The sequence below is a fragment of the Conger conger genome, chromosome 3 (assembly GCF_963514075.1).
Source record: "Conger conger chromosome 3, fConCon1.1, whole genome shotgun sequence".
Taxonomy (NCBI): domain Eukaryota; kingdom Metazoa; phylum Chordata; class Actinopteri; order Anguilliformes; family Congridae; genus Conger; species Conger conger.
Window position 1 is genome coordinate 61,020,982 of NC_083762.1, and position 23,142 is coordinate 61,044,123.

General features: G+C 43.4%; 1 protein-coding gene across 1 annotated transcript in view; it reads left to right on the plus strand.

Moving 5' to 3' along the window:
* Positions 1–23,142, plus strand: part of LOC133123174 (low-density lipoprotein receptor-related protein 1B-like) — a 484,946-nt gene that overhangs the window by 211,254 nt on the left and 250,550 nt on the right. The window contains exons 12-17 of the mRNA XM_061233491.1: positions 7,492–7,711; positions 8,614–8,803; positions 14,959–15,081; positions 15,438–15,578; positions 19,676–19,801; positions 22,083–22,199. Of these exons, the coding sequence (XP_061089475.1) occupies positions 7,492–7,711; positions 8,614–8,803; positions 14,959–15,081; positions 15,438–15,578; positions 19,676–19,801; positions 22,083–22,199 (917 nt within the window). The remainder of the gene's footprint in view (positions 1–7,491; positions 7,712–8,613; positions 8,804–14,958; positions 15,082–15,437; positions 15,579–19,675; positions 19,802–22,082; positions 22,200–23,142) is intronic.

A 23,142-nucleotide genomic window follows, 5' to 3' on the forward strand; every position in this document is an offset into this window, starting at 1 on the left:
ACTCAATGGAAGTCACTGGTAACAAGACGCTCACGTTGGTTACAGAAGCTTTTGGACCTGCACAAGCTTATGTCTCATCTCGCGATAGGTGCCCCATAAGGTTCAGTGCTGGGGAATTCTGTGAGAAATCAATCAAGTTCTGACCTCACCCTTTAGATTTGAACAATTTTTTTATCCACATTAAACTGCACTCAGTGAGCACTTTATTAGGTATTTATTAGACTTATTTTTAGACGTATTCTGCTGCTGTAGACTATCTACTTAGAGGTTTGACGCATTGCGTGTACAGAGATGGCTCTTCTATCACTGTTGTAATTTGTGGCTATTTGCGTTACTGTGACCTTCCTGTCAGCTTTGACCAGTCTGGCCATTCTCCTCTGACCTCTCTCAGTAACAAGTTTTTTCTGCCTGCAGAACTCCTGTTCATAATGTTTCTTGTCTTCTACACCATTCTCTACTAACTCTGGAGACTGCTGTGCGTTAAAATCCTGGGAGATCAGCGGTTTCTGAGATAATCAAACCACCCTGTCTGGCACCAACACTCATTCCATGGTCAAAGTCCATGGTTGATATAAACATTAACTGAAGCTCCTGGCCCGTATCTGCATGATTATATGCATTGCTGCTACACAATTGGCTGATTAGATAATTGCATGAATAAGTAGGTGTACAGGTGTTATTAAGTGCTCAGTGAGTGTATATAGGAAAGTGTTAGAATGTGGTTTGATTAACCAGAATGGCCAACCATTCAGGAAACAAAGGCCATCAAAGTTAACCCATATTCCACCCCCCATCCTTGCTGAGAACTCTCTCACTGTTGAAAATCTATTGATCTATCACCTCGGGCATTCAGAAGGCTGCAATTATGAGCTCTTGAATAACACAGACAAAGAAATACATCAATTATAAATGGCTGTTTGAAAATTAACACCAGGGAAGGGTGTTAATCAAGACCATTAAATTGGTCTCACCAAGAGAAAAACAATTTTATGAATGCTTGACTTGACCAGGCACTCTTTCCTGGATTCATCCTTTTATAGAACTAACCAAAGAGTTTTAATGAGTTTTAAAAATGAACAGTACAAACACGAAACACGGAACAGGATGCATGATTTGAGCATTTAGTATGTGTGTGCAAGCATCATCTGTCAAACCACAAAGAAATGGGCTACAAACACCCCCCCCCCCCCTCTCTCTCTCTCTCCCTCTCCCTCTCTCTCTCTCTCACACACACACTCTCACTCACACATACACATACACACACACACACACATACACACACACACAGACCCATACACACATACATATACATACACACGCACACACTTACACACACACACACACACACACACACACGCACACACGCACGCACACACAAACACACACACACACTCCCACAGCTGCAATAACAGGAGTGTGGTGACATAAAGAGCTTAAACATTTAAGGGCAGAGTTATGTATTGGATAAGTTCCAAGTCCTCCAGCTTCTAGCACACACACACACACACATGCACACACACACCCCCTTAACATACTTAAACACATGTGTGCAACAAAAAACACTGAAGACAAAAGAAGGAATTCTAAATTTATTCATTCAACCCATCTACGGGAAGATTCATAAGTAGGATTTAAACTAAAGCCAAGTTTTTTGTAAGGCATTGATTTACTGCCATGGTTCACTCTGTACTCTTACCAGAAACTAACCTCATGGCTTAGCCATGATCCCATTACATCGCGCAAAAGAAAAGTTTGCCTGCCCCGCACAAAGCCTCCGGAGAGCTGGAAACGCAACAGAAAGTACGCGTGGGTTGTGGGGTCACGTTCGTCCGAAAGCTAAATTGGTGTCGGCGATAATGAGATGGATCTGATGGCCAGGAGTCTGACTCATTATCACTCTCAATGGGTGTGAAGGAGAACGTGTGAATCCATCGACTCTTGATCTGAGCACACCGAGATACCGTTCAAACCCCTCTCCTTTGTACCCCGTGTATGGGTGTAATACATTATGTCACAAGAGACAACCCACCACCAATGGGACTAAATGTGGGAAGATTAAAAAAGAAAGACAATAAAGAGAGAAAAATAAAGAAAGAGGAAAAAAAGATCAATCAAAAGAAACCTCCAATGGAAAGGACATAAAAGAAAAATAAATTAAAATGGGAAATGGGAAATTATGAATGTCTAATTGGGTTCCTGTATCAAAATGATTTTAAAGATGATTTTAATTTCAATTAGGCGAAGGCTTTTGTTTATGTAGACAATGCATCAGTGTATTATGGGATTGCTGACTCTGAAACCAGTCTCCTGTTTTGAAGGGGCTATCGACTTCTGTGTATCTAGGGGTGTGGCTTTAAAAGTAACTGACTTGCTTTGAAAACAAGGCATTCAGTTGAATGAAAATGCATTAATGTGAAACACTTGTGAAAACCACATGCCTAGAAAACAAGTACCATACATGCATAAAGGTAGACTGGAACTTCAGTAGATGGCCAACAATCCCATAGTGCTATGCTCTCTTGTTACCATTCCACTTTCAGTGTTTTTTTTTTCCATTTGATTTTTCCTTGAAAAAAAATGAAGTTCTAGCAAGAATAGGTTGTGCAGAAGAATTGTGTGTGTGTATGTGTGTGTGTGAGCGCACGCGTATGCACCAAGCTTACAAAATACCTTTTTATTTGCTTTCATATTTGAGAGGGCAAAAGGGCTGAAGTATGATTTTGTGCAGTTTTAAAAAAAGAAAGCTGAGTGGGAATGTGGAGACGATAATGCCATGAACTGCTCCGGTAGCAGTAACATGGGGTGTCTAACTCTGACATAAGAAGCTTAAACGTTTGAGGCCAGGTTTGTGTATCGGATAGTTTCCCTCAAACCGGTCCTCGAGTTCTGGTGGGGGCAGCCTGTAGCCTAGTGGCAAAGGTACTGTACACGACTGGGACCCTGAAAGGTTGGTGGTTCAAGCACTGGTGTAGCCATGATAACAGCGAGGCCCTTGAGTGAGGCCCTTAAGCCTGCATTGCTCCCCAACTAGGATGGGTCAAATGCAGGGGGCATATTACCCAATGGGGTTCAATAAATTATATCTTCTTCTTTTTATAGTAGGTGCTTCACACGCACACATCCACACATCCAACAAACCGAGACCTCTGGACAGCAAGGCATTTATTAAAGGAATGTGTATGTCTGAACATGGAAAAGACAGACCAAGCCCGATATATATTTTTAAAAGTTCAGTCTCGGGTGATGTACCGACTACACCCGTTGCATAGTTTTGTTATCCATGTGCACAGTCTGTCAGCTATGAGTGCACCGTATTTGAAGCATTTATATGCTCCGAGTTTGTTTTTGTTTTGTTTTTCTCTGACAAATTATCATATTATTCCGGGGGAAAGCTGTTCAGGTCTGGCAAAGTGATGGACTCTCATGCACTTCTGAGCTCTCTTCGTATGACAAGCAGAGGAGAAACACACACCGCACAGAAGAGGTATACACGCAGGATTGGTGTCAGAACAAACCGAAAACATTCGGTAGCTCCCGTCAAATTGTACCTCGATATCTTTCAGACAGTCAATGTGAAATATCGGCATCTTGCTATATCCAGCCGTAATCCGTTAGCTTTGACAGGCCGGCAAACGGTGATCGTTCAGGCCGTGTTTTGCGTGGATGTGTGCGCTTGAAGTCAGGCAGCACTACGCCAAAGCGAAACACAACGATAGGGATTTGAAGGCATGTTATGTTTTCACTTACCGTGCCTTAAGTGAAATACAGCCTCTCATGACATGTACATAGTGACCCTGGATGCATTAACAGGATGTCTTTTTACAATCCAGTGACGGCATATACATTTTGTTAACTTTGAAATGGACAGTGACCTGTGCTACAGTACAACAGCACCCTTGTGAAAAGCCCAGCTATGACTGGCTTGAGATTACCATCTGTTTCAAAACATAGCTTGAGTTGGTCAAATCATGATCTGCGCAGCTGAACTGGTCAACCACCTGCCAGCTGTTTCAAAACCTAGCGTGAGCTGTTTTTTTTAAAACAACATTGTTTTTATTATTTTTTATTTTTTTATGATGACGGTGCTAAAACCGCAGCCATCATTGGAAGCCAAAGGTCCCTCACCCCTCACCTCACGCCCCATACAGAAGCCGTTCTTTTTAGCACACAGCTGACTTCTCTCCCCCATGCAAACACGGCTTGTTCAAATGTCAGGCAGATGGGTTTATAGACCTGGGTATTGTAATTTATGTGGCTGCACGCGCGTGATGTTGGTTCGTTAAAAGGTGCCGGGGTCGGGGCCTGCTTCCCCCCCACTCCCAGGGTTCGCATGCGCTGCTGCTGAGAGAGGCCGAAAGGCGGCTACATCTTTAACCGTTTGACTGCTCAACCCCTTCCCCCCGAAAAAGACTGTCGCTACTAAAAGACTGCATTTCCCCTATCGTCTTGAATTTCTTATGATCTCATCGCTGTAATAGAATGAGCTTGGTTTGGCTAGTGGATCTGCATTGGCTGCTGATGATGTGGTAATGTTTGGGGTGCTGGTGTTGGATGTTGGTTTTTGGTGGGAGTGTTGGTTGGGGGTATTGGTTTTTGTATCAGGTGCTGGTGTTGGGTGGGGGTGTTGGTGTTTGGTGCTGGTGTCGGGTGGGGGTGTTGGTGTTGGGTGTTGGTTTTTGGTGGGAGTGTTGGTTGGGGGTATTGGTTTTGGTATTGGGTGCTGGTGTTGGGTGGGGGTGTTGGTGTTTGGTGCTGGTGTCGGGTGAGGGTGTTGGGTGTTGGTTTTTGGTGGGAGTGTTGGTTGGGGGTATTGGTTTTGGTATTGGGTGCTGGTGTTGTGTGGGGGTGTTGGTGTTGCGTGTTGGGTGCTGGTGTCGGCTGGGGGTGTTGGTGTTGCGTGTTGGTGTTGGGTGCTGGTGTCGGGTGGGGGTGTTGGTGTTGGTGTTGCGTGTTGGTGTTGGGTGTTGGTTTTTGGTGGGAGTGTTGGTTGGGAGTATTGGTTTTGGTATTGGGTGCTGGTGTTGGGTGGGGGTGTTGGTGTTGCGTGTTGGTGTTGGGTGCTGGTGTCGGGTGGGGGTGTTGGTGTTGGGTGCTGGTGTTGGGTGGGGGTATTGGTTTTGGTATTAGGTTTGCACGGTGTCAGGTGGGGGTGCTGGTGTTGGGTGGGGGTGTTAGCTTTGGGTGCTGGTGTTGGATGAGGGTGTTAGTACTGGGTGCTGGTCTTTAGTGGGGGTATTGGGTGCTGGTGTTGGGTGGAGGTGTTGGTATTGGGTGCTGGTGTTGGGTGGGGGTGTTGGTGTTGTGTGTTGGTGTTGGGTGCTGGTGTCGGGTGGGGGTGTTGGTGTTGGGTGCTGGTGTTGGGTGGGGGTATTGGTTTTGGTATTAGGTTTGCACGGTGTCAGGTGGGGGTGCTGGTGTTGGGTGGGGGTGTTAGCTTTGGGTGCTGGTGTTGGATGAGGGTGTTAGTACTGGGTGCTGGTCTTTAGTGGGGGTATTGGGTGCTGGTGTTGGGTGGAGGTGTTGGTATTGGGTGCTGGTGTTGGGTGGGGTGTTAGTATTAGGTGTTGGTGTTGCTATCGGGTGTTGGGTGGGGGTGTTGTTATTGGATGTTGGCGTTGGGTGGGGTGTTAGTATTGGGTGTTGGTGTTGGGCAGGGGTATTGGGTGCTGGTTCTGGTGTTGGGTAGAGGTGTTAGTATTGGTTGCTGGTGTTAGATGGGGTGTTGTTATTGGGTGTTGGCGTTGGTTGGGGGTATAGTTATTGAGTGTTGGCATTAGGTGGGGGTGTTGTTATTGGTGGCTGGTGTTGGGTAGGGGTGTTGTTATTGGTTGCTGGTGGTGGGTAGGGCTATTGGGTGCTGGTGTTGGATGGGGGTGTTGTTATTGGGTGTTGCTATTGGGTGTTGGTGTTGGGTAGGGGTGTTGATATTGGTTGCTGGAGTTGGGTAGGGGTATTGGGTGCTGGTATTGGATGGGGGTGTTGTTATTGGGTGCTGGTATTGGGTAGGGTGTTGTTATTTGGTGTTGGTGTTGGGTTGAGGTGCTGGTGTTGAGTGGGAACATTGCCAGAGGGCAGGAATGGACATGCTGTGAGGGGTTAAAGGTAAATGATATCACACCCATTCATCTGAAATCTGAAGGCGATTACCGTCTTGATATCCTCCATGGGGCGGATCATGCTGATCAAAAAAATGCACAGGCCTGTCCCTTTTTTTCCTTCTCTGTCATCCCCCTCAGATCTGTCCATCACATGCTGTCTCTTCCCGTCTGTGTTAACATGATAAGGCGTGATATTACCACTTAGGACTTATCGTTTTCATCATTTTTTTCTCCCTTTCATTCACGCTGTCTGGGAGTCGGTCTTGAGCCGCCAGTCACAGCATTCCCCCGTGTGCATGGCATTAATCACGGGGTCGCGGAGACACACCGAGACGAAGGCTCCATTCCCCGCTGGCCGGCTCCGTCTCGCGCCCCCAACATGCTGCCCGCCTTGTTCGCTGATGATATGGATAGTGTGCCGTTGCTCTTTTGATGGAATGACGACTTCAAATCCCATCATGCAAAAGGGTTGGGGGTGGGGGTGGGGGGGGGGGGGGGGAGGGGGCGTGAATGCAGACGCGCCGAAAACCTTCCTCATTCTTTATACCTCTGAGAATTGTAGTCGGGAAAATTATTGATGCTAAATTCAGCCCCAAACATGAATAAATAAATAATGCCAAGGGTATCATATTATTAATTGCCGTTAGAAACGGGAACAATATTTGCATTTAATAGAAGGTCTTATCTTGTTGGTCTAGCTGATTTCTTTATAGATCACAGGGGTCCCTTTGGCTCTGGGTGTCTGAAAACACTTTAGCCACATTAAATTAAAATGGTTGACACACACATCCCGACCCAGGGAGGACCCAATTACTCATTCATCTTCTGGTCTTAATTACCTCACTGAATATTGAGTCAAGTAATTACTTTAACCCTTGTGGCGACTCCAGAGAAATCCCACCTCTCTCCCTTCCACGAGTTTTCATTTTTTATTTTTTACTTTTCTGTTCCTTAAAGGGGCGGCAGGATGGTTTAGTGGGTTGAGCTGTTGCCTCAAATGGAGGGATGGATGGATGCTCCTTAACGGTAGCAGAATGGACTAATAGGGTAGCCTCGTGGAAGGATATTCGACTGGCAACTGCAGAGTTGCTGGTTTGAGCAGACCTGGTTAGCATATAGGGATGCTGACCTGCATCTGGAGTGGGTCCCTGCCATTGGGCCCTTGAGCAAGGCCCTTAACCCCAAAACTGCTCCAGGGGCTTTACCCCTGCTCTCTCTCTTTCTCGCCCCACTTGCAGCTGCTCTCTCTGGCATTTCTCCCAGGGTGTCCTTGGAAAGAGAACACGTTCTCAACGGATCCCCCCTGGTTAAATAAAGGATTAATTAATAAAAAGCCAAGTTGGTTGTCAGGTTGACTGCTGGTTCTCCGTCTTGTTTTTCATGGACCATGAAGTTGGATGTACTGGACTGACTGGGAGGAGGATGAGGTGAATGACAGCATCGGGAGGATAGAGAGGGCCTGGATGGACGGGTCCAACCGGCAGATATTTGTCACCTCCAGCATGCTATGGCCCAATGGCCTGGCATTGGACCATGGGACCAACACCATGTACTGGTGCGATGCCTACTACGACCACATCGAGAAGGTCTTTCTCAACGGCACAAACAGAATGGTGAGTAAACCCTGCTAAAATAAACAGATTTTGAAATGGCTGGAAGCTGGTTGACCAGTTCAGACCGGCTCCCAGCTTGACACGGTTTGACCGGGTTGAAGTATATTTTGAAACAGCCGGTTGCTGGTTGACCAGCTCATACCCAGCAAGACCAGATTTATGACCAGATAACCAGCAGATTGACCCGCTTGATAGCTCATTTGTCAAGCTGGTCATGCTGGAATAGCTGGATTTTACAGCAGGGAACAGAACTACAGAAAAGTGGAGCAGTCTTTTTAAAGTGTGAAAAGGCAAATAATTTCTATTTACAGAATAGTGGATAATTGTTTTTGCATTGCTGACCATGACCGTTCTATCTAGTAAAATTACTCTTGCTCCGTGACTCAACTGTGTGTCCTTTCAAACAGTGCATGTTTTTGCCAAATTTACCCACTAATTGGACAATTATGAAAACTGCTCAACAGTCGCATAATTTTCCTGCTTCACCTGTAAGTGTGAATTACTAACTGTAATAACAAATAAATACATATTCAGTGGTAGTAAATTAATTAATTACATTACAGAATCCAGGAAACACTTCACTAATAGAAGGGCTTGTAAAAAAATATATTATTTTTACATACTGTATATTATTATTTTATTTTTAAAAGGAATGTGTCCCCTGTATTTGAGTTATTTCTATCACTTTAGTGACCACACTGTATTGCGTACCTGAAATAAAAACTTAGATTTACAGTATGTTTTTTTAATGATATATACTTCAGATTAAAAAAATAAATGAAATAGATTCTGTGTATTGATTTTCTCATTTAAATTACATTCATTGTGCTTGTTTGACAGCACAAAATGTTTTTTTGTTTTTTTTCTGTTTTGAAATGACTTGGCTTTTGTCTCCCATTTAGGTGGTGTACAACGGCAAAGAATTAAACCACCCCTTTGGCATATCGTATTACCAAAACCGCATCTTCTGGACCGACTACATGAACGCGTCCATCTTCCAGCTGGACCTGTCTACGGGCAACGTCACTCTGATGAGAAGCGAGAAGCCCCCTCTCTTCGGTCTGCGGGTGTACGATGCGCAGGGACAGCAAGGTAAACGCGCTCTCCCGCCAATCCGCCGCACGCGTATGGGGAGAATGGCCGCCTCTGCCCTGTTTCACTCCTCTGTTTGAACCCAAATACCAGTGAAGCTGCTTGACATTAAAGCAAATGTACATGCAAGGAAGGGGCTTGCTTTGAACTTTAATTAAAATGTCAGTTAGGTCCACAATGCTTCATCCCAAGGGAATGCACCCCGATGCAAATTTTAACCTTAAAGATATCAGGTGCTAGCAGGCTATTCTCGTATCTTTCGGTCTATAATCTGAACTCCGTAGAAAGGGAGGAATAGGGAAATATCTTGATTTATCAAGGAACAATTTAATTGCCATTACAGTGTAATAGTCCTGAAATCCAAAGGGGTTTGATATTCAGATTTTAGGCTTTATCATAGTTCAGTGCGTACACCAATAGGGAATATTTCTAAATTAATTTCCGTTTGATGTGTAATTATGGCCCAGATTCAAGGCCGCACGATCCCAATCAGGACTGTTATTGTGGAATTTAAAGAGAATGCATATTGAACAGCGTCAAATGCATTTCTCTTAAATATTTATGCTGATGACTATGTGGAAATAAGACTTTCAAATGATGTCTGTTGTTTTGAAGATTTGTTGTTTTTCCTTGCTCTCCTGTGGGGGGGATTGATGCACTGCTGATTTGTGTAGCTTAGTAACACTCAACACATTTAAGACCTACACGCAGTGACAGGGATGGATCGAGAAATTATTTTTACAGGGGAAAAAAAAGAAAAAGAAAATGCCCCCCTTGGAGATGTGTGTGCTTGCGCACACACACACACACACACACACACACACACACACACACACACACAGTGATCACTTTATTAGGTGTAAACCATCTTGTTAATGCAAATATTGAATGAGCCAATCATTTGGCAGCAACTAAATGCATAAAAGCATGCAGATATGGTTCAGATGTTTTTCAGACAAACTGTCAGAATGGGGAAGAAATGTGATCTAAGTGACTTTGACCATGGAATGATTGTTGGTGCCAGACAGGGTTTTCAGTGTCTCACAAACTCCTGATCCCCTGGGATTTCCACGTGCAGCAGTCTCCAGAGTTTGCAGAGAATGGTGCGTAAAAAAAGAAAATCCAGTGAGCTGCAGTTCTGCGGGCAGAAATTACAGAAATTAAAGTTAATGAGAGAGGTCAGAGGTGAAGGGCCACGCTGGTCGAAGCTGACAGGAAGGTGACAGTAACGCAAATAACCACACATTATAACAGTAGTATCCAGAACACAATGTGAACACACAATGTGTCAGACCTCTAAGTGGATAGGATACAGCAGCAGAAGACGTAAACAAAACATGTCTAATAATTACTAAACCAAACCTAAGGGCTCACTGAGTGTACATACACACACCTCTAGGGGTGCTGTGGACATGCTAGTTCCCAGGAAAGCTTTCCATCATATAACCCCTCTACAGTGGTGAAACTAATGGCTCTAATGGGAACTGGGGCCAGCATGTAGCCTAGTGGCTAAGGTGCAATCTAAGTAACTTTGGATGAATGTCCTCAAGATATATACTGGTTACTAAGCATATTGCTGCAACAAATTGTCCATACTATTTTCCAGCGGTACTGCAGAAATATTGTTAAACGTATCCTCTTGCAATAAAAAGCCCCCGCCTCTTCCTCTCTGATCTATTTGACCCTGAAATCGGCTCCACTTCTTCCTAAAAAGTATGGTATACTTCCTCTCAAGTGTGCTCTTGAATACACTCACAAAACACCCAGAAATATGTACAGTATATCATCCCTGTATTTTAAGTGCTACATTTCGAGAATATTTCACCTACTTAACAACTTTCTCATCTCGTATGCTGAACTTGGAACTTGCTGTATTTGTGTAGGCAGTAGGCGGTTGTCAGTATGTTTAGTAGACAGTCCATATATTGAGGACACAGTAGTTACAAGGCTGTTTCAGACAAGTCTGATGCACCCCATTATAGGTCAGCACACATAGGCATCCAGACTGCTGTTGCTAATCTCACCCCACTGCCAGCTCTTTTGTACTTATTTTGTTCATCAAACTTGCTCTGCTTTTCACCTCTCATCCTATGATTGGGGTTAAGCAGTGCAACACTCACCGCTGAGTCACCTACAGGCAACGCACTGTGAAGCGAATCCTTTTGTACTTTGATGGCCAGCACAATGAGTGTAGGAGCCGATCTGGATGACAGGCCGAACTTGTAAAATCCGGCACTATAATTGTTAAACCACCAAACGGAAAAAAGGATGAGGCTTCTTGTAGGAAGAGATTTCTGTCGCAGGAAGTCTAAAAGCCACAGATAGTGACAGGATTTTAAATAGGTGAGCTGTATCAAGCGAGTGAAATAATATAACACAGTCGGCTCATCCTTTCGGTTATCTGGTTTTCACAAAATTCTAAATCCAGCAACCCTGTTAATCTCCTCTGTTGCTCTACATAACGTAATGACGAGAACAGGCCATTCAGCCCGGCAATGCTCGCCTTTCCCTACCACTAAAGTGTACTTAATGCTCAGTTTACCTAAATGTTTACCCCCTGAGTTTCTGCCTCCATGTCATGACCTGCCAAGCCATTCCACAGATAAGTACTGACCTTTGGTAAACTCCATACTTGTAGCTAGGTGTATTGCAGCCTGTCATGCAGTCCTGTCACACACTGACAACTGCGTAATGCAGGTCTGGGGCGTATTGAACTGGTTGACTCTGAACTTCAGTTTCATTATCTGAACCCACCTATTATGACGCAGACTCAGAAAACCAAACCACCAGTTGTGTAGGTGGAACATGAACACTAGAAATACGAAACTCAACACAAATCTGTCATTCAGAGACTACATGACCATTCGGTCTTTCCCCCTCTCTCTCGCTCTCTCCCCCCCTCTCATTTTCTGTCCCACCCTCTCTCTCTCTCTCTCTCTCTCTCTCTTTACGGCAGCACGCATTGCTCTTCTAACAGCATTGATTTTTTTTCAAGTTTGTGTTTATGTTTTCTCACAATCCCTCCCCAATTTGGAATTCCCAAATGCGTCCCCAATCAGCGCTTATCGCTGCGACCTCTGCTATCGATTCCGGACACGACACACAAGCATGCGCTCCCCTCCGAAGCGCACAATGTCAGCCGCTGCTTCTCATCACACTGCTGTAAACAAGCTGGGCTGGTTGAGGCAGGAGTCAGAGGAAGACCTTTCACCTGCAGTTCACTAGATGAACCGCGCAATGACGCTCAAGTCCTGGCCGACTGAGAGTTTTCCATCTCTGGGCAAGGCAAGAGCCAATCGGATGTCATCTTGCGGGGTTTCGACTAAGGATTCAGTGCCAGGTTGTGATGCCCATCAACGCACTACAGTACACTACTACCAGTGCAATACAATGCAATACTCTCCTAAATACAGTAGAACCTCAAAGGACCAAACACATTTGGGGTATGAAGGTCGTTCGGAAATCAATTTTAGGAAATGTTTCAGTTTAATTTCAGTCTTAATAAAGCAATAACCTCAATGGCATTCGCCCCAAACAATAACTTTCATATGAAGTGCAATTAAATAGGCTAACCAACAATCAGCTAAACTTGTAGGCTAAATGACCAAATCAGGAATAAATCCATATAGTGACAGTAAAGCTTGCACTCTTGTGGCTGATCACCAATGGCAAATAAAATCTTTGCCGCTTGCATTGGCCGTAGCCATCACTGTGACATTATCGTTGCTAGATTTAAATGTATTCGCCTGCTTCTTGCTTCCATCCAACAGTTTTGTTCTGGTCCCTTTTATGTCAAAAGCAGTACTTTCCTTGTAGGCTACTCTTTAGCAGATCAGTCCCTTGTCTAATTTTAATATGATTTTGTGTTTTTTCTCAGTTACTTGTTACTTGTTTTGCGTTTTGCGGTCGTCATTTTGTATGAATATTACACTATTCTGATGCCATACCCTGTTTGGTTGACCAGACTTTTGGTAGTATTGGTCATTTGGGGGTATCTTCAGTTCACTATTTCAGGAATATTGGCATGGCCTCGCTCTGGAGAAGCAATACAGGAATGAAATGCCGAAATGTCAAAATAAAAAAAGGTTTTAAAAAATTGTATTTACAAAGCCGTGCTTACAAAACTACAATAGCATAGCATTATGGAGAACATTGATTTAGCTCCTTTTCAATGTCTTTCCAATGAATCTTAGCTTTAACCGGACTAAGACCAGTCAAAAGAAGTGTTTACCGTACATGCTAAATACCCTAGTATGTTGAAACTGCTCGGGAGAAACCAAAATGTAAAAACTGAATAAAAATAAAAGTGAATTAAAAATGGAGCGATATAATTGCCCTGGTGAGTGCTCTCCAGATGTAGGGAGCAGGGAAGGTGAGGACTACAGACACAGGCATGCAGGGGGCACCTGTCACCACACTGTGGGAGATCACTGTGTGATAACAGGCTCTGCTCCATGGCAACAGAAAGAAAAGAGCAAACACGCGCATCCTCTTTTCAAATCCCTGTTTTTATGTGTTTATTTATGGAGACCATATTGCATTCATGCTCTCCTAAGCTTGATTATCACTGGGGGTTTTTTTCTTGCTGTTTTGCATTCTTGACGCAAGCATTTTTCATTTGTTGGTGTACCCTCGTTTATGAGGGGTGGTCCAAGCTCAATATCAGTCCTTCCCTTGGGGCTGTAATTGTTAGGTTTGGAGTTTGTACATTCTAATTTGTAATTTAGCTGACACTTTTACTCAAAGTGACATACAATTGATTAGACTAAGCAAGGAACATTCATGCATAATAGTTTGCTGAGGTGTTACACCCAGTGAGCAGCAGTTCTGTGGGCAAAAAAGTAGGAGAAGGGCCAGACTGGTCAAAGCTGACAGGAAGGTGACAGTCACGCAAATAACCACATATTACAACAGTGATATACAGAAGAGTATCTCTGAACACACAAAAAATGCATCAAACCTTTAAGTGGATAGCCTACAGCAGCAAAAGTAAAAAAAAATAAGTCTAAAAAACGAGTCTAATAAATGCCTAATAAAATACACTCTCTGAGTGTATAAATTGTATATATATAATTACACTATATACTGTACATTGTGAAAATCTTTGAAGCAGTACTTAAATGTGTTATTGGTAGGCTGTGGCTATTATTTCAACCCACAAGGCCACTGTTTCTTTATAGCCTGCATTCTCAATGTACGTTTACATTTAGTTTGGTGTCAAAATGTACTGTACGGTGCAGAAGGTGACCAGAGGGTTAATGGCAGACAATCGGTGCATGGCTAAACCTCCAGCAGAAAATGCATTATATCCCCGCGGCTGGAAAAAGGTACATGGCAGAGTGAGCAAGCAGTGAAGAAAAGCCAACTGGATTTCGATCCGAATTCTGAGCATGTCATGAGAAGTTAAGCCAGCCATCTCTCCAAAGCTCATGTCACCCGGAAGATTAATTGGATCTCTCCTCCTTTGAGTATTACTGATTGGCTCTCACCGAATGGAAGCCTTTATCTCATTGGCTCAGGCGCCGCATTTGGACTTCTCAGGCTCCGAAGCCTCGCAATTGTCCCCATACTTCAACTTAATAAGTGACAGTTTCTCCACAAAAAAAGGGGGAAAAAAAGCTTTTTCTTTCTTTCTCGCCTCTGACCGTAAGACAGATGATTCAGCTGAAAGGATAAAAATGTCAACCGTGCCTCCTAAACGATGTTCCCCCATAATTCACTGTTAATGCATGCATTTATTTGTGATATTTCTCGTCAGTGTCACCCCCTTACAGAACAGAAAATTGGTTTTCTATAAAGATGGAGGGAAATGGTATTCCTTTTCATATGGAAAGCCTCATGAATTGTTTGATTCCGTTCATTCATCATACTCCGCTCTGTTAAAATCCTACTTGAAGGGAACACTCAGCTCACACGGTATTTCTCAAGGGCAACTACACGCACGGCGCAGCCACAGGAAGTAGCAGGTTCGAATCTAGGGCGGGACCCTGCTGTTTCGCACGCGGTCCCGGCTTTCTCCTGTAGATATTATTGACATACACGGGTGATACGGCGTTTCCTGGGATTGAGTTCGCATGAAGCAAATGAATGAACTAGAGCATGTGCATTGTTTTGAATTTTGCATTGTGTGTTCGTTGCTCATGTGTGATCTGCAGGTGACAACGCATGCCGGGTGAATTACGGAGGCTGCAGCACGCTGTGTCTAGCCATCCCAGGGGGCCGCGTGTGTGCTTGTGCCGACAGCCAGCACCTCGAGATGAATAACGTCACCTGCTCTAGTAAGCCCCTCTCTCTCTCTATGGTTTTTCCGGGAAAGAAAAATCTGTACTGTACAAACAGGATCACAAGGAAATCTCTATATCTATCTCTCTCGCTCCCTCTCCCTCTTTCTCTCCCATTCTCTCCTGAGAGAAAGGAAGAAGAGAAAAGATAGACCATCGGAGATCAGATATGATTATCTGAGTCAGAATGCGACAAGCGAACCCTAAAGCAAAACAAATTGAACACCGCGTAACCCCCAGTGCATTGCGGGGGGAAACGCGCAGCTGGGTTTGGGAACAGCTGGAAGTCTGTAGTGTTGCCGGGTTTTTTTTTTTCCCCTGCCTGTGTGACGGCGCGTTTCCCCTTTTTCCAGTCACGCCGGGGGAAAGCGTGCCGCGGAGGTGTAAGAGCGAGGAGTTTCAGTGCCGGAACCTGCGCTGCATCCAGCTCTCCTGGAAGTGCGACGGGGATGACGACTGTCTGGACGGCAGCGATGAAGACCCTCACACATGCCGTACGCACCTCTTCGCCTCTGACAGTCTTTACCAATGCAGAAATATGGGAGGTCAAAAAGGTTATGTCCACCGGGCCGCGGTGGCGCAACAGGCTAAGACGCAGCGGACTTGCGTTTGCAGTGTGCTGCAGTTGCACACCGGGGACCGGGGTTCGATTCCCGGTCCTGCCAAAAGCCAAGTTTGCTCACGTGGAGCAGCATAATTGGCTCGCTGCTCCAGAGGGAGGGACGTGGCAGGGTTAGTAGATCGCCGCACAACAAAAAACACCCCGGGTGCCTTGGAATCACGGAAGACGAGCATGAGACGAGATGGCTTGAAGAAGGCGTGTCGCTCTCCTTCGGGCCGCCGAGGGACGGGGTGTGGGTGGTGTATCTAATACTAGCTATAATTGAATCAGACGGAGTACAATTGGCTACCAAATTTGGGGGAAAAAGGGAAAGAAATTTGAAAATAAAATAAATATGTTATATGCAGACCTTAGAAGGATTAGGTTCGAACGGACAACTTTGGCAAAAAGGAGTTGGTGTCTTAAATACGTGGTTTACAGGCCACTAAATGTACAGTGGGGTCCAAAAGTTTGAGACCGGAAATGCTATGTTGCAGTCTTTCTAATCTAACTTTTTAATTACTAATTATATTATCAGCATAACAATTTCAGTAAAACATTTTATTGTTGATTGTGCAGTATTTGCTCTTTGGTCTTTAAGTAGTTCCTGCAAAGCTTTGAAGTAACTTTAATTTTTTTTTAAGTTTAAAAGAATCCTGTATATTTCCAGGATTGTATATAAAAAATTAAAAAAAAATCCCTGATTTTCAATGTGCTCTCAGACTCAATGTGCTCTCGTACATTCAAGAATAATGTTTAAAAGTATGAGGAAATGCACAATTTAAAAGGCTGCATCTGCTTGGATCCCATTCACTTTGGTATCTTTGAAGCTCGACATCTCAATACCACTCAAAGTCAGATTGTGGTGATTTATTTATTTATTCATTTTTAATAGACATGGATTTACAATATCAAAAATGCGATTACAATTATCAACACAAACTAGACTAATAATTATTTAAGGCATTCAGGGCTGGTCTCTTTTGTGATGCAGTGCACAGGTCTATTGGCAATTTTGGTCCTGTAATATGCATTCTGGAAAAAGTCGATAGCTATTAGAATGTGTGAAAATGAATGCTTTTAAACATTGAAAAAGCATGCAGAAGAAAAACACAAATTCAGAACTGCATAAAGACAAAGTGCATTCATTAGATATTGATCTTATAAGGGTAGTTTGCTTCTTCTACTGTTCAGACTCTTAAGTTTAATCTATTTAGTTCATATTGAGTTGGGTTGGTCAAGGTTTGGGTGCTTTGTATCCACACCTACTTACAGTGCTAAATCTTAGATGCTTACCATCTATTGTTTTAGAGACAGAAGAGGTTGAGAGATTGAGTTGTTTCATAAAATGAAGTTACAGGCTACAGAACACAATTGACTAGTGTTTGGTGTGTGTATATGAATGACAGTCAGAGATTTAAAAAATGGGAAAAACTTAGCAGTAAGCTAAACTTCACTGCCTGAACACATTGAATGCTGTATCAAATAATTGTTTGTTTTGCTGTGAGTATGTCTGGTGAATTTATTTTATTTTTATGATACAAACCCATACAAATTGTATAATCTGGAATTGTAAAAATGTTTGGAGTGTTATGAGTTAGCGATGTAAGGGGAGGTAGGATGCAGTCTGAATCGGTGAGTCAGAAGATAGCCAATGATTATTCTGCCCTTACAACTTTGGAAAGTTTGTTTCCCCCTAATTGGGGCCAGTACCAATTAAAGGTCTTCATCCTGAGCCAAATCCAATGGGGCCAGAAGGTATGCTGTGGTTTGTTTGGGTATCAGGCCTATTTTTAGTTCTGTGGTGCCAGGTCAGATGGGGTGTGGGCCCGCTGCCAACCAAACCAAAGTTTACAAATAGTAGTGTTTCAAGACTTCCACTGTTAACAACAATTGACAACAATGGCACGACATTTTCAGTTTTTGTAGAGTACCGAATGGTCAGTTAGCAAACTCTATTTGACAGCACAGGCGTGACAAACTTATTGATGTCATGTTTAAGAGAAGGAAAAACAGCTAGCTGGCCAGCCTGTTTTCATCAATGCAAACAGTGACAAATGTATTGATGTTACATTTACTAATCTTTTATGATCATTATGGATATAAAAAAATATATATATTCTTCTGTTTTACAAACATCCTGAGCTATTGCAGAAGTGCTAGCAACGAACATCACGTTTAACAGAAGGAAAAACATGTTTACAAAATTAAGCATGAAAGCTGAAATATATGGCTGTTTTAATTAGCTAGTGAAGCATAATGGTGCACCACAAAAACTAGATGCTTCAGTTTGTGGAATTGTTTCCAGTTGTTGTAACAGCTGACAGAAGTTCTGCTCCTCCCCCACCCCTGTTCTGTGACTGCACATGCTTTCATTAGCTGCATTTCTTTCTATTATGCTGTATGGTAGTGGTTTAAAACATGTGCCATGGAGGGCTGTGTGTATGCTGTGTGTATGCTGGTTTTTATTCCAGCCTCAGATCACGATTATATAATTAGTTAGTTATTTGCTGAATTAGGGCTGTAGATTTGCACATAATGTATATACAGTGAAGTGTGTTATTTGTATTGTCTAAGTAACAACTGTTGTTTACATTCTGTGCTTTAATGATGTTAAATGCCCATGGCTGAATAAGCAATTGGAGTAAATTAAGGCAGCATTCATTGGTTGGAATGAAAACCTGTATATACATGGCCCTCTGCGGGCAGTAGTCTGAGACCACTACTGAACGGAGCTGTTGGCTTATTGTTTGAACAATCCGGCTCTATCTGGTTAGGGCTTCAAATTTGGCTTGAGCTTGTCCGGCTGGATTGGAAGGCAGGCTTGGTCCTCATTTCTAGCTTCATGCAGGTCTCTAGTACCAATCCCGGGAATTAGAATCAAAACTAATGAGCCGTATTCAAAGCAACGTGTTGTTCCACCACTAGGGGGCCAGTACAGACAGGCATCGTGACCGGGAGCAGTGACCACACAGGGAGGGCAGAGCCACTGCGACCTCAACAAATTCTCCTTAATTTAAACCAAGGGGAAAATGGCTGCCAGACAGCTCCGAGCAATAACACATTCACAGCCATAATGTATGGCTGCCATATTCGAAAACATTTGTCAGAGATGCCACTGGCGTGAGGTCTGGCAGACCGCTAATCACTACAGACGCCAAACCCCATCCGGCTGAGTCTCTGAAGGAAGACATATTTATTCCATTCCATATGTATGCTTGATGTTATTGTTGCTTGGGACACTACTGTTGTCATGCCTGTGTTGTAAGACGGGTACATATTTCGTGTTGCAGACACACTAATCTGCTTTCGTCCTTTTTCATCTATTTGTTTTTGTCGAACAGCAAACATTTCACACGCTCTTTAAAGGTTCTGTATTGTGGAAAGTGACATTTCCCTTGCGATGTGGATTATAAAGGAGTTGAGTGTGTTATAAAAACTGTGAAAATATTAGAACACACAGTGCCCAAATAAATCCACTCAATCCCTATGAAGAAAATGTGCATTTAAACAAGCTGTTTGGGCTTCTGGGAAGTTATGACATCACAACAATATGCTAATTTGCTTCAGAACAAATCCAACACTCGGCACAGATGGCGTTCAGTGTTGTTGGAGCTAGCCAGCTAATCAGAACAGAGGTTCATTGACATCACACAGCCTTAAAGTCACAGTCACTGAAACGGCCTGTTCTTGAGCTCATGAGAGGTGCTAGAGAATGGACTGGTACTAAAACTCCACAAACATCTTATGGATATCAGGCCATAAAATAAAACATTGGAAAGGTGTACAATATGGGACTTTTAATAATGCGGGTCTGTTCTTGAATTTTGTGAAATGTAGTCCATAGAGTGCTCGATGAAATCTGATTAATTTATCAAACACAACGATTATTGATTGTCTGGCTGATCGATCGGTTGAGTCTAGACTGATGGATCGATCAATTAAGTGACCGATTACTCGATCGATTGACTGTTTTATTGTCGGTCGCAGATAACCGCAGCTGCCCCGCTGACCAGTTCAAGTGCCAGAACAACCGCTGCATTCCCAAGAGGTGGCTGTGCGACGGGACCAACGACTGCGGCAACAACGAGGACGAGTCCAACCTCACCTGCTCAGGTCCGCCCGCCACGGCCGCCACACCCACCAGCGCCCGACCGGAGAATCGCGCCTCCCCAAGGGGGGGGGGTAAAAAAAAGCAAAGCTAACGGCTTGTATCTTCCACAAAGTTTAGCCGTCGCGCCGAGCCGCATTAGCAAGGGGCTGCTTATTTTCAGAGCCGGGCGCCATCTGAGAATACAACGTGTCAGCGGCGAGACAGTTCCAGCACAACACCGGCGTATAATTTCCCCCATTGTGAGAAGAAGCGCTCGGTGAATCCCCATCGGCTTCGGCGCTGCCGTGGGACGGAGCGGTACGAGCGCGGAACATTCTAGAGCCTGTGGTGAAGGGCGGACGTGGCACTCCCTCCCCTATGTCGTTTTAGCAGTTAGCCGAGTATTCTTTCACAACGGCGCGATGGCGTTCGGTCGCCGCTTTGAAGGTTGTTTGCCGTGTGCTTCCGCATTTAAATATTGCCAAAGTCGGGGGTGAAGGAACGGAAAAAGGAATTTAGCAGTCAGATGAATATCTTATTTTTAAGGCCATGCAAATTCAATGGCCACACTGCATGATTTCAGAGGAATGTCTTCGCTGTTACACAATTACTGTCTAGTGAGAATATTAGCTCATCTATGAATATTTATCAATATTTTTTTACTTAAAATGTAATCACGTATTTGTCAGATACATAAAATCACTCTCATGAGGTTCTCAGGGGAATCGGAAACAATTTCAAACCAGAGACACTGAGATTTGGTTTATTAACGCCCATAATGTGCTTTGCTATGCAATGGGAGTTATCTGAATTGGATCATTTGTCTCATTTGGTTCACAGTATGTATTATTTTGTAAGGAATCAAAACCATTAAATTAGGTCAGTTAATGATGTAAAAAATATTTTTCAGGGAAACCTGACATAGACCAGTCATACAAAAAGCTTTGAGCTTAGTGGGACAAACCAAAATATCACCAATGAATGGTGGAGTAAACATTAAAAGTCCATTCCCATAACATTTGAAGATTATTTAATTTTTAATCGCCTCCCTTTTCGCCGGCCAAAGAAGAAATCTTGGTGGGCCAAGACCAAGTTTGGCTGTCCCTATTGGACGCAACCAAAATGATTTTCAACACATTTTGCAAAGCTGTTTTCTGATGGTTAGATAATTGGGAACCAGCTAGGACCAGCTTGAAATACCAGCTACCAGCTGTCTCAAAACATATCTTGAGCTGGTCAAACCATGCTGAGTATAGAGTTGGTCTAACTGGTCAACCAGCTAACAGCTGTCTCAAAACCTAGCTTGAGCAGTTTTTTTTTCAGCAGGGAGAGCATGCGTTTTCGTTGCACAACGGTGCTCTACAAACACACTAAGCACTGCCACGAACCACCCCTCTAGGCCGTTTGTAATTTGTGTAAGCGCAGATCAGCTTCCGCTTCTAAAACTTCTTTAATGTCAGGGAGGGCTTCAGCATCATTTTCTTGTCAGACGTTGACATGAAACATGCGTCGTGACGGCGACGGGATTTAATCCAGCGGGAAGGATACTGGCACAGATTCCCAAACAGCCCGGGCCTCCTGCTGTCTGGAACTTTCCGCTTTCCAACTCTGTTAATATCGATCTGACACCGGCAGGGGAATGAGCCAAACTGCATGCGCTGAAGAAATATAATCCAGATGTGACTGCCGAACAGCCGTACACTCAGACGGCCTTAATTTATATGCGGTATTCACAAACGTTGTTTGGCTCATGAGGTTTTTACTTGCTAATGCAAACCTATCCTGTCATTAATGAGAGGCAATTCTGTGAATGTGTTGAACTGCCAAAATAGTAGTAGTAATAATAATAATAATAATAATAATAATAATAATAATAACAATAATAATAATAATAATAATAATAATAATAATGATAACAATAATAAAAACATAAATGTGATCAAATTGGCCCTAGTCCTTATCTTTGTTGCACTGTTAGCACATTAAATTGTAGGGTCTAGCATCTGAAATTGTAGAAACTCTAGGGTCTTTCAGCACACTTGTGCCTGGTTATGGGTAAGCACTTTGCACTTTCTTATACGTCGCTCTGGATAACAGCTTCTGCAACTGGCATACATGTAATGTAATGTAATAATAATAGCAATAACAATAATAACAGCAACACTTTCTATAGCCCAAGGTCACTTATGAAATTTAGAAGAAATTAACAAAAAATAGATTAGTGGGCAGGCTAGCTGTATGTGGAGCTGTCATGTCATGGTTCTGAAATAATTTCTGATTTAAATTATTGCGGTTGTGTTCCAGCTCAGACGTGCCAACCCAGCCAGTTCTCCTGTCAAAATGGCCGCTGCATCCCAGCAAGCTGGCTGTGTGACAGGGATGATGACTGCGGCGATCAGTCTGATGAACTGTCATCATGTGGTGAGATTTAAAACCTGGTCACACACACACACACACACACACACACACACACACACACACACACACACACACACAGTAGTATGAGTGTGTATCTCTGACATAAGAAGCTTAAAGCTTTAAGGCCAGGTTTATATATTGCATAAGTTCCCTGAACCTTTAAAGACAAGTGCTCCAGCTTCGTCAATAATGGTAAACAACCAATAACTTACTTATTCTGAATCTATATGTCTCAACCGTAAAAGAAAATCTCCTTCAATGCGGAGGCTCGATTAGTCAAAACACACGTCTTGTGCTCTGTACTGTACCGCAGAGTTCAACAACACTATCCTACATTTGACAGAATTGTCAAGGATGCAGTAGAAAACCAGTCACGAACTCAATGATGTAGTGAAATGGCAGGCTTTAATGCAGAACAGTAAGATAAGACAGGCTCGGGTAGCGATTAGGTGAACCGGTACAGTGGGGATAAACAAGTTTGAGGTCCAAACAAGCAAAGTCCAAACACAGGTAGGCAGTCCAAACAGGCAATGGTACAGAACACAATCCAAGAATCTAAATCCAATAGTCCAGGCAAAGTTCGGTAACAGATGATCTACGACAGAACAGAAGGCAAATCCAAAAGTCTGAAATCACAGAGCTAGTAGGCAGATTGGGAAACAAGAAAACAAACAGGCAAAGGAACAGGCAGGCCAGAACTAAGGGGAACAAGTATATAAGCGAGGAAATCAAAACAAACTAGCAACGAAAGACAGACACAGGCAGGCTTTAAAGCAACACTGTGAAATGACGAATGAGAAACAGGTGAGGCAATTGACAGGAAGGAAATACAAAAGTATTGGAACAGCAAGGTCAATTTCTTTGTTTTTGTAATACACTGAATACATTTGTGGTTGAGATAAAAAGATGAACATGAATTTCAGCTTAGAATTACACCTAGATTTGT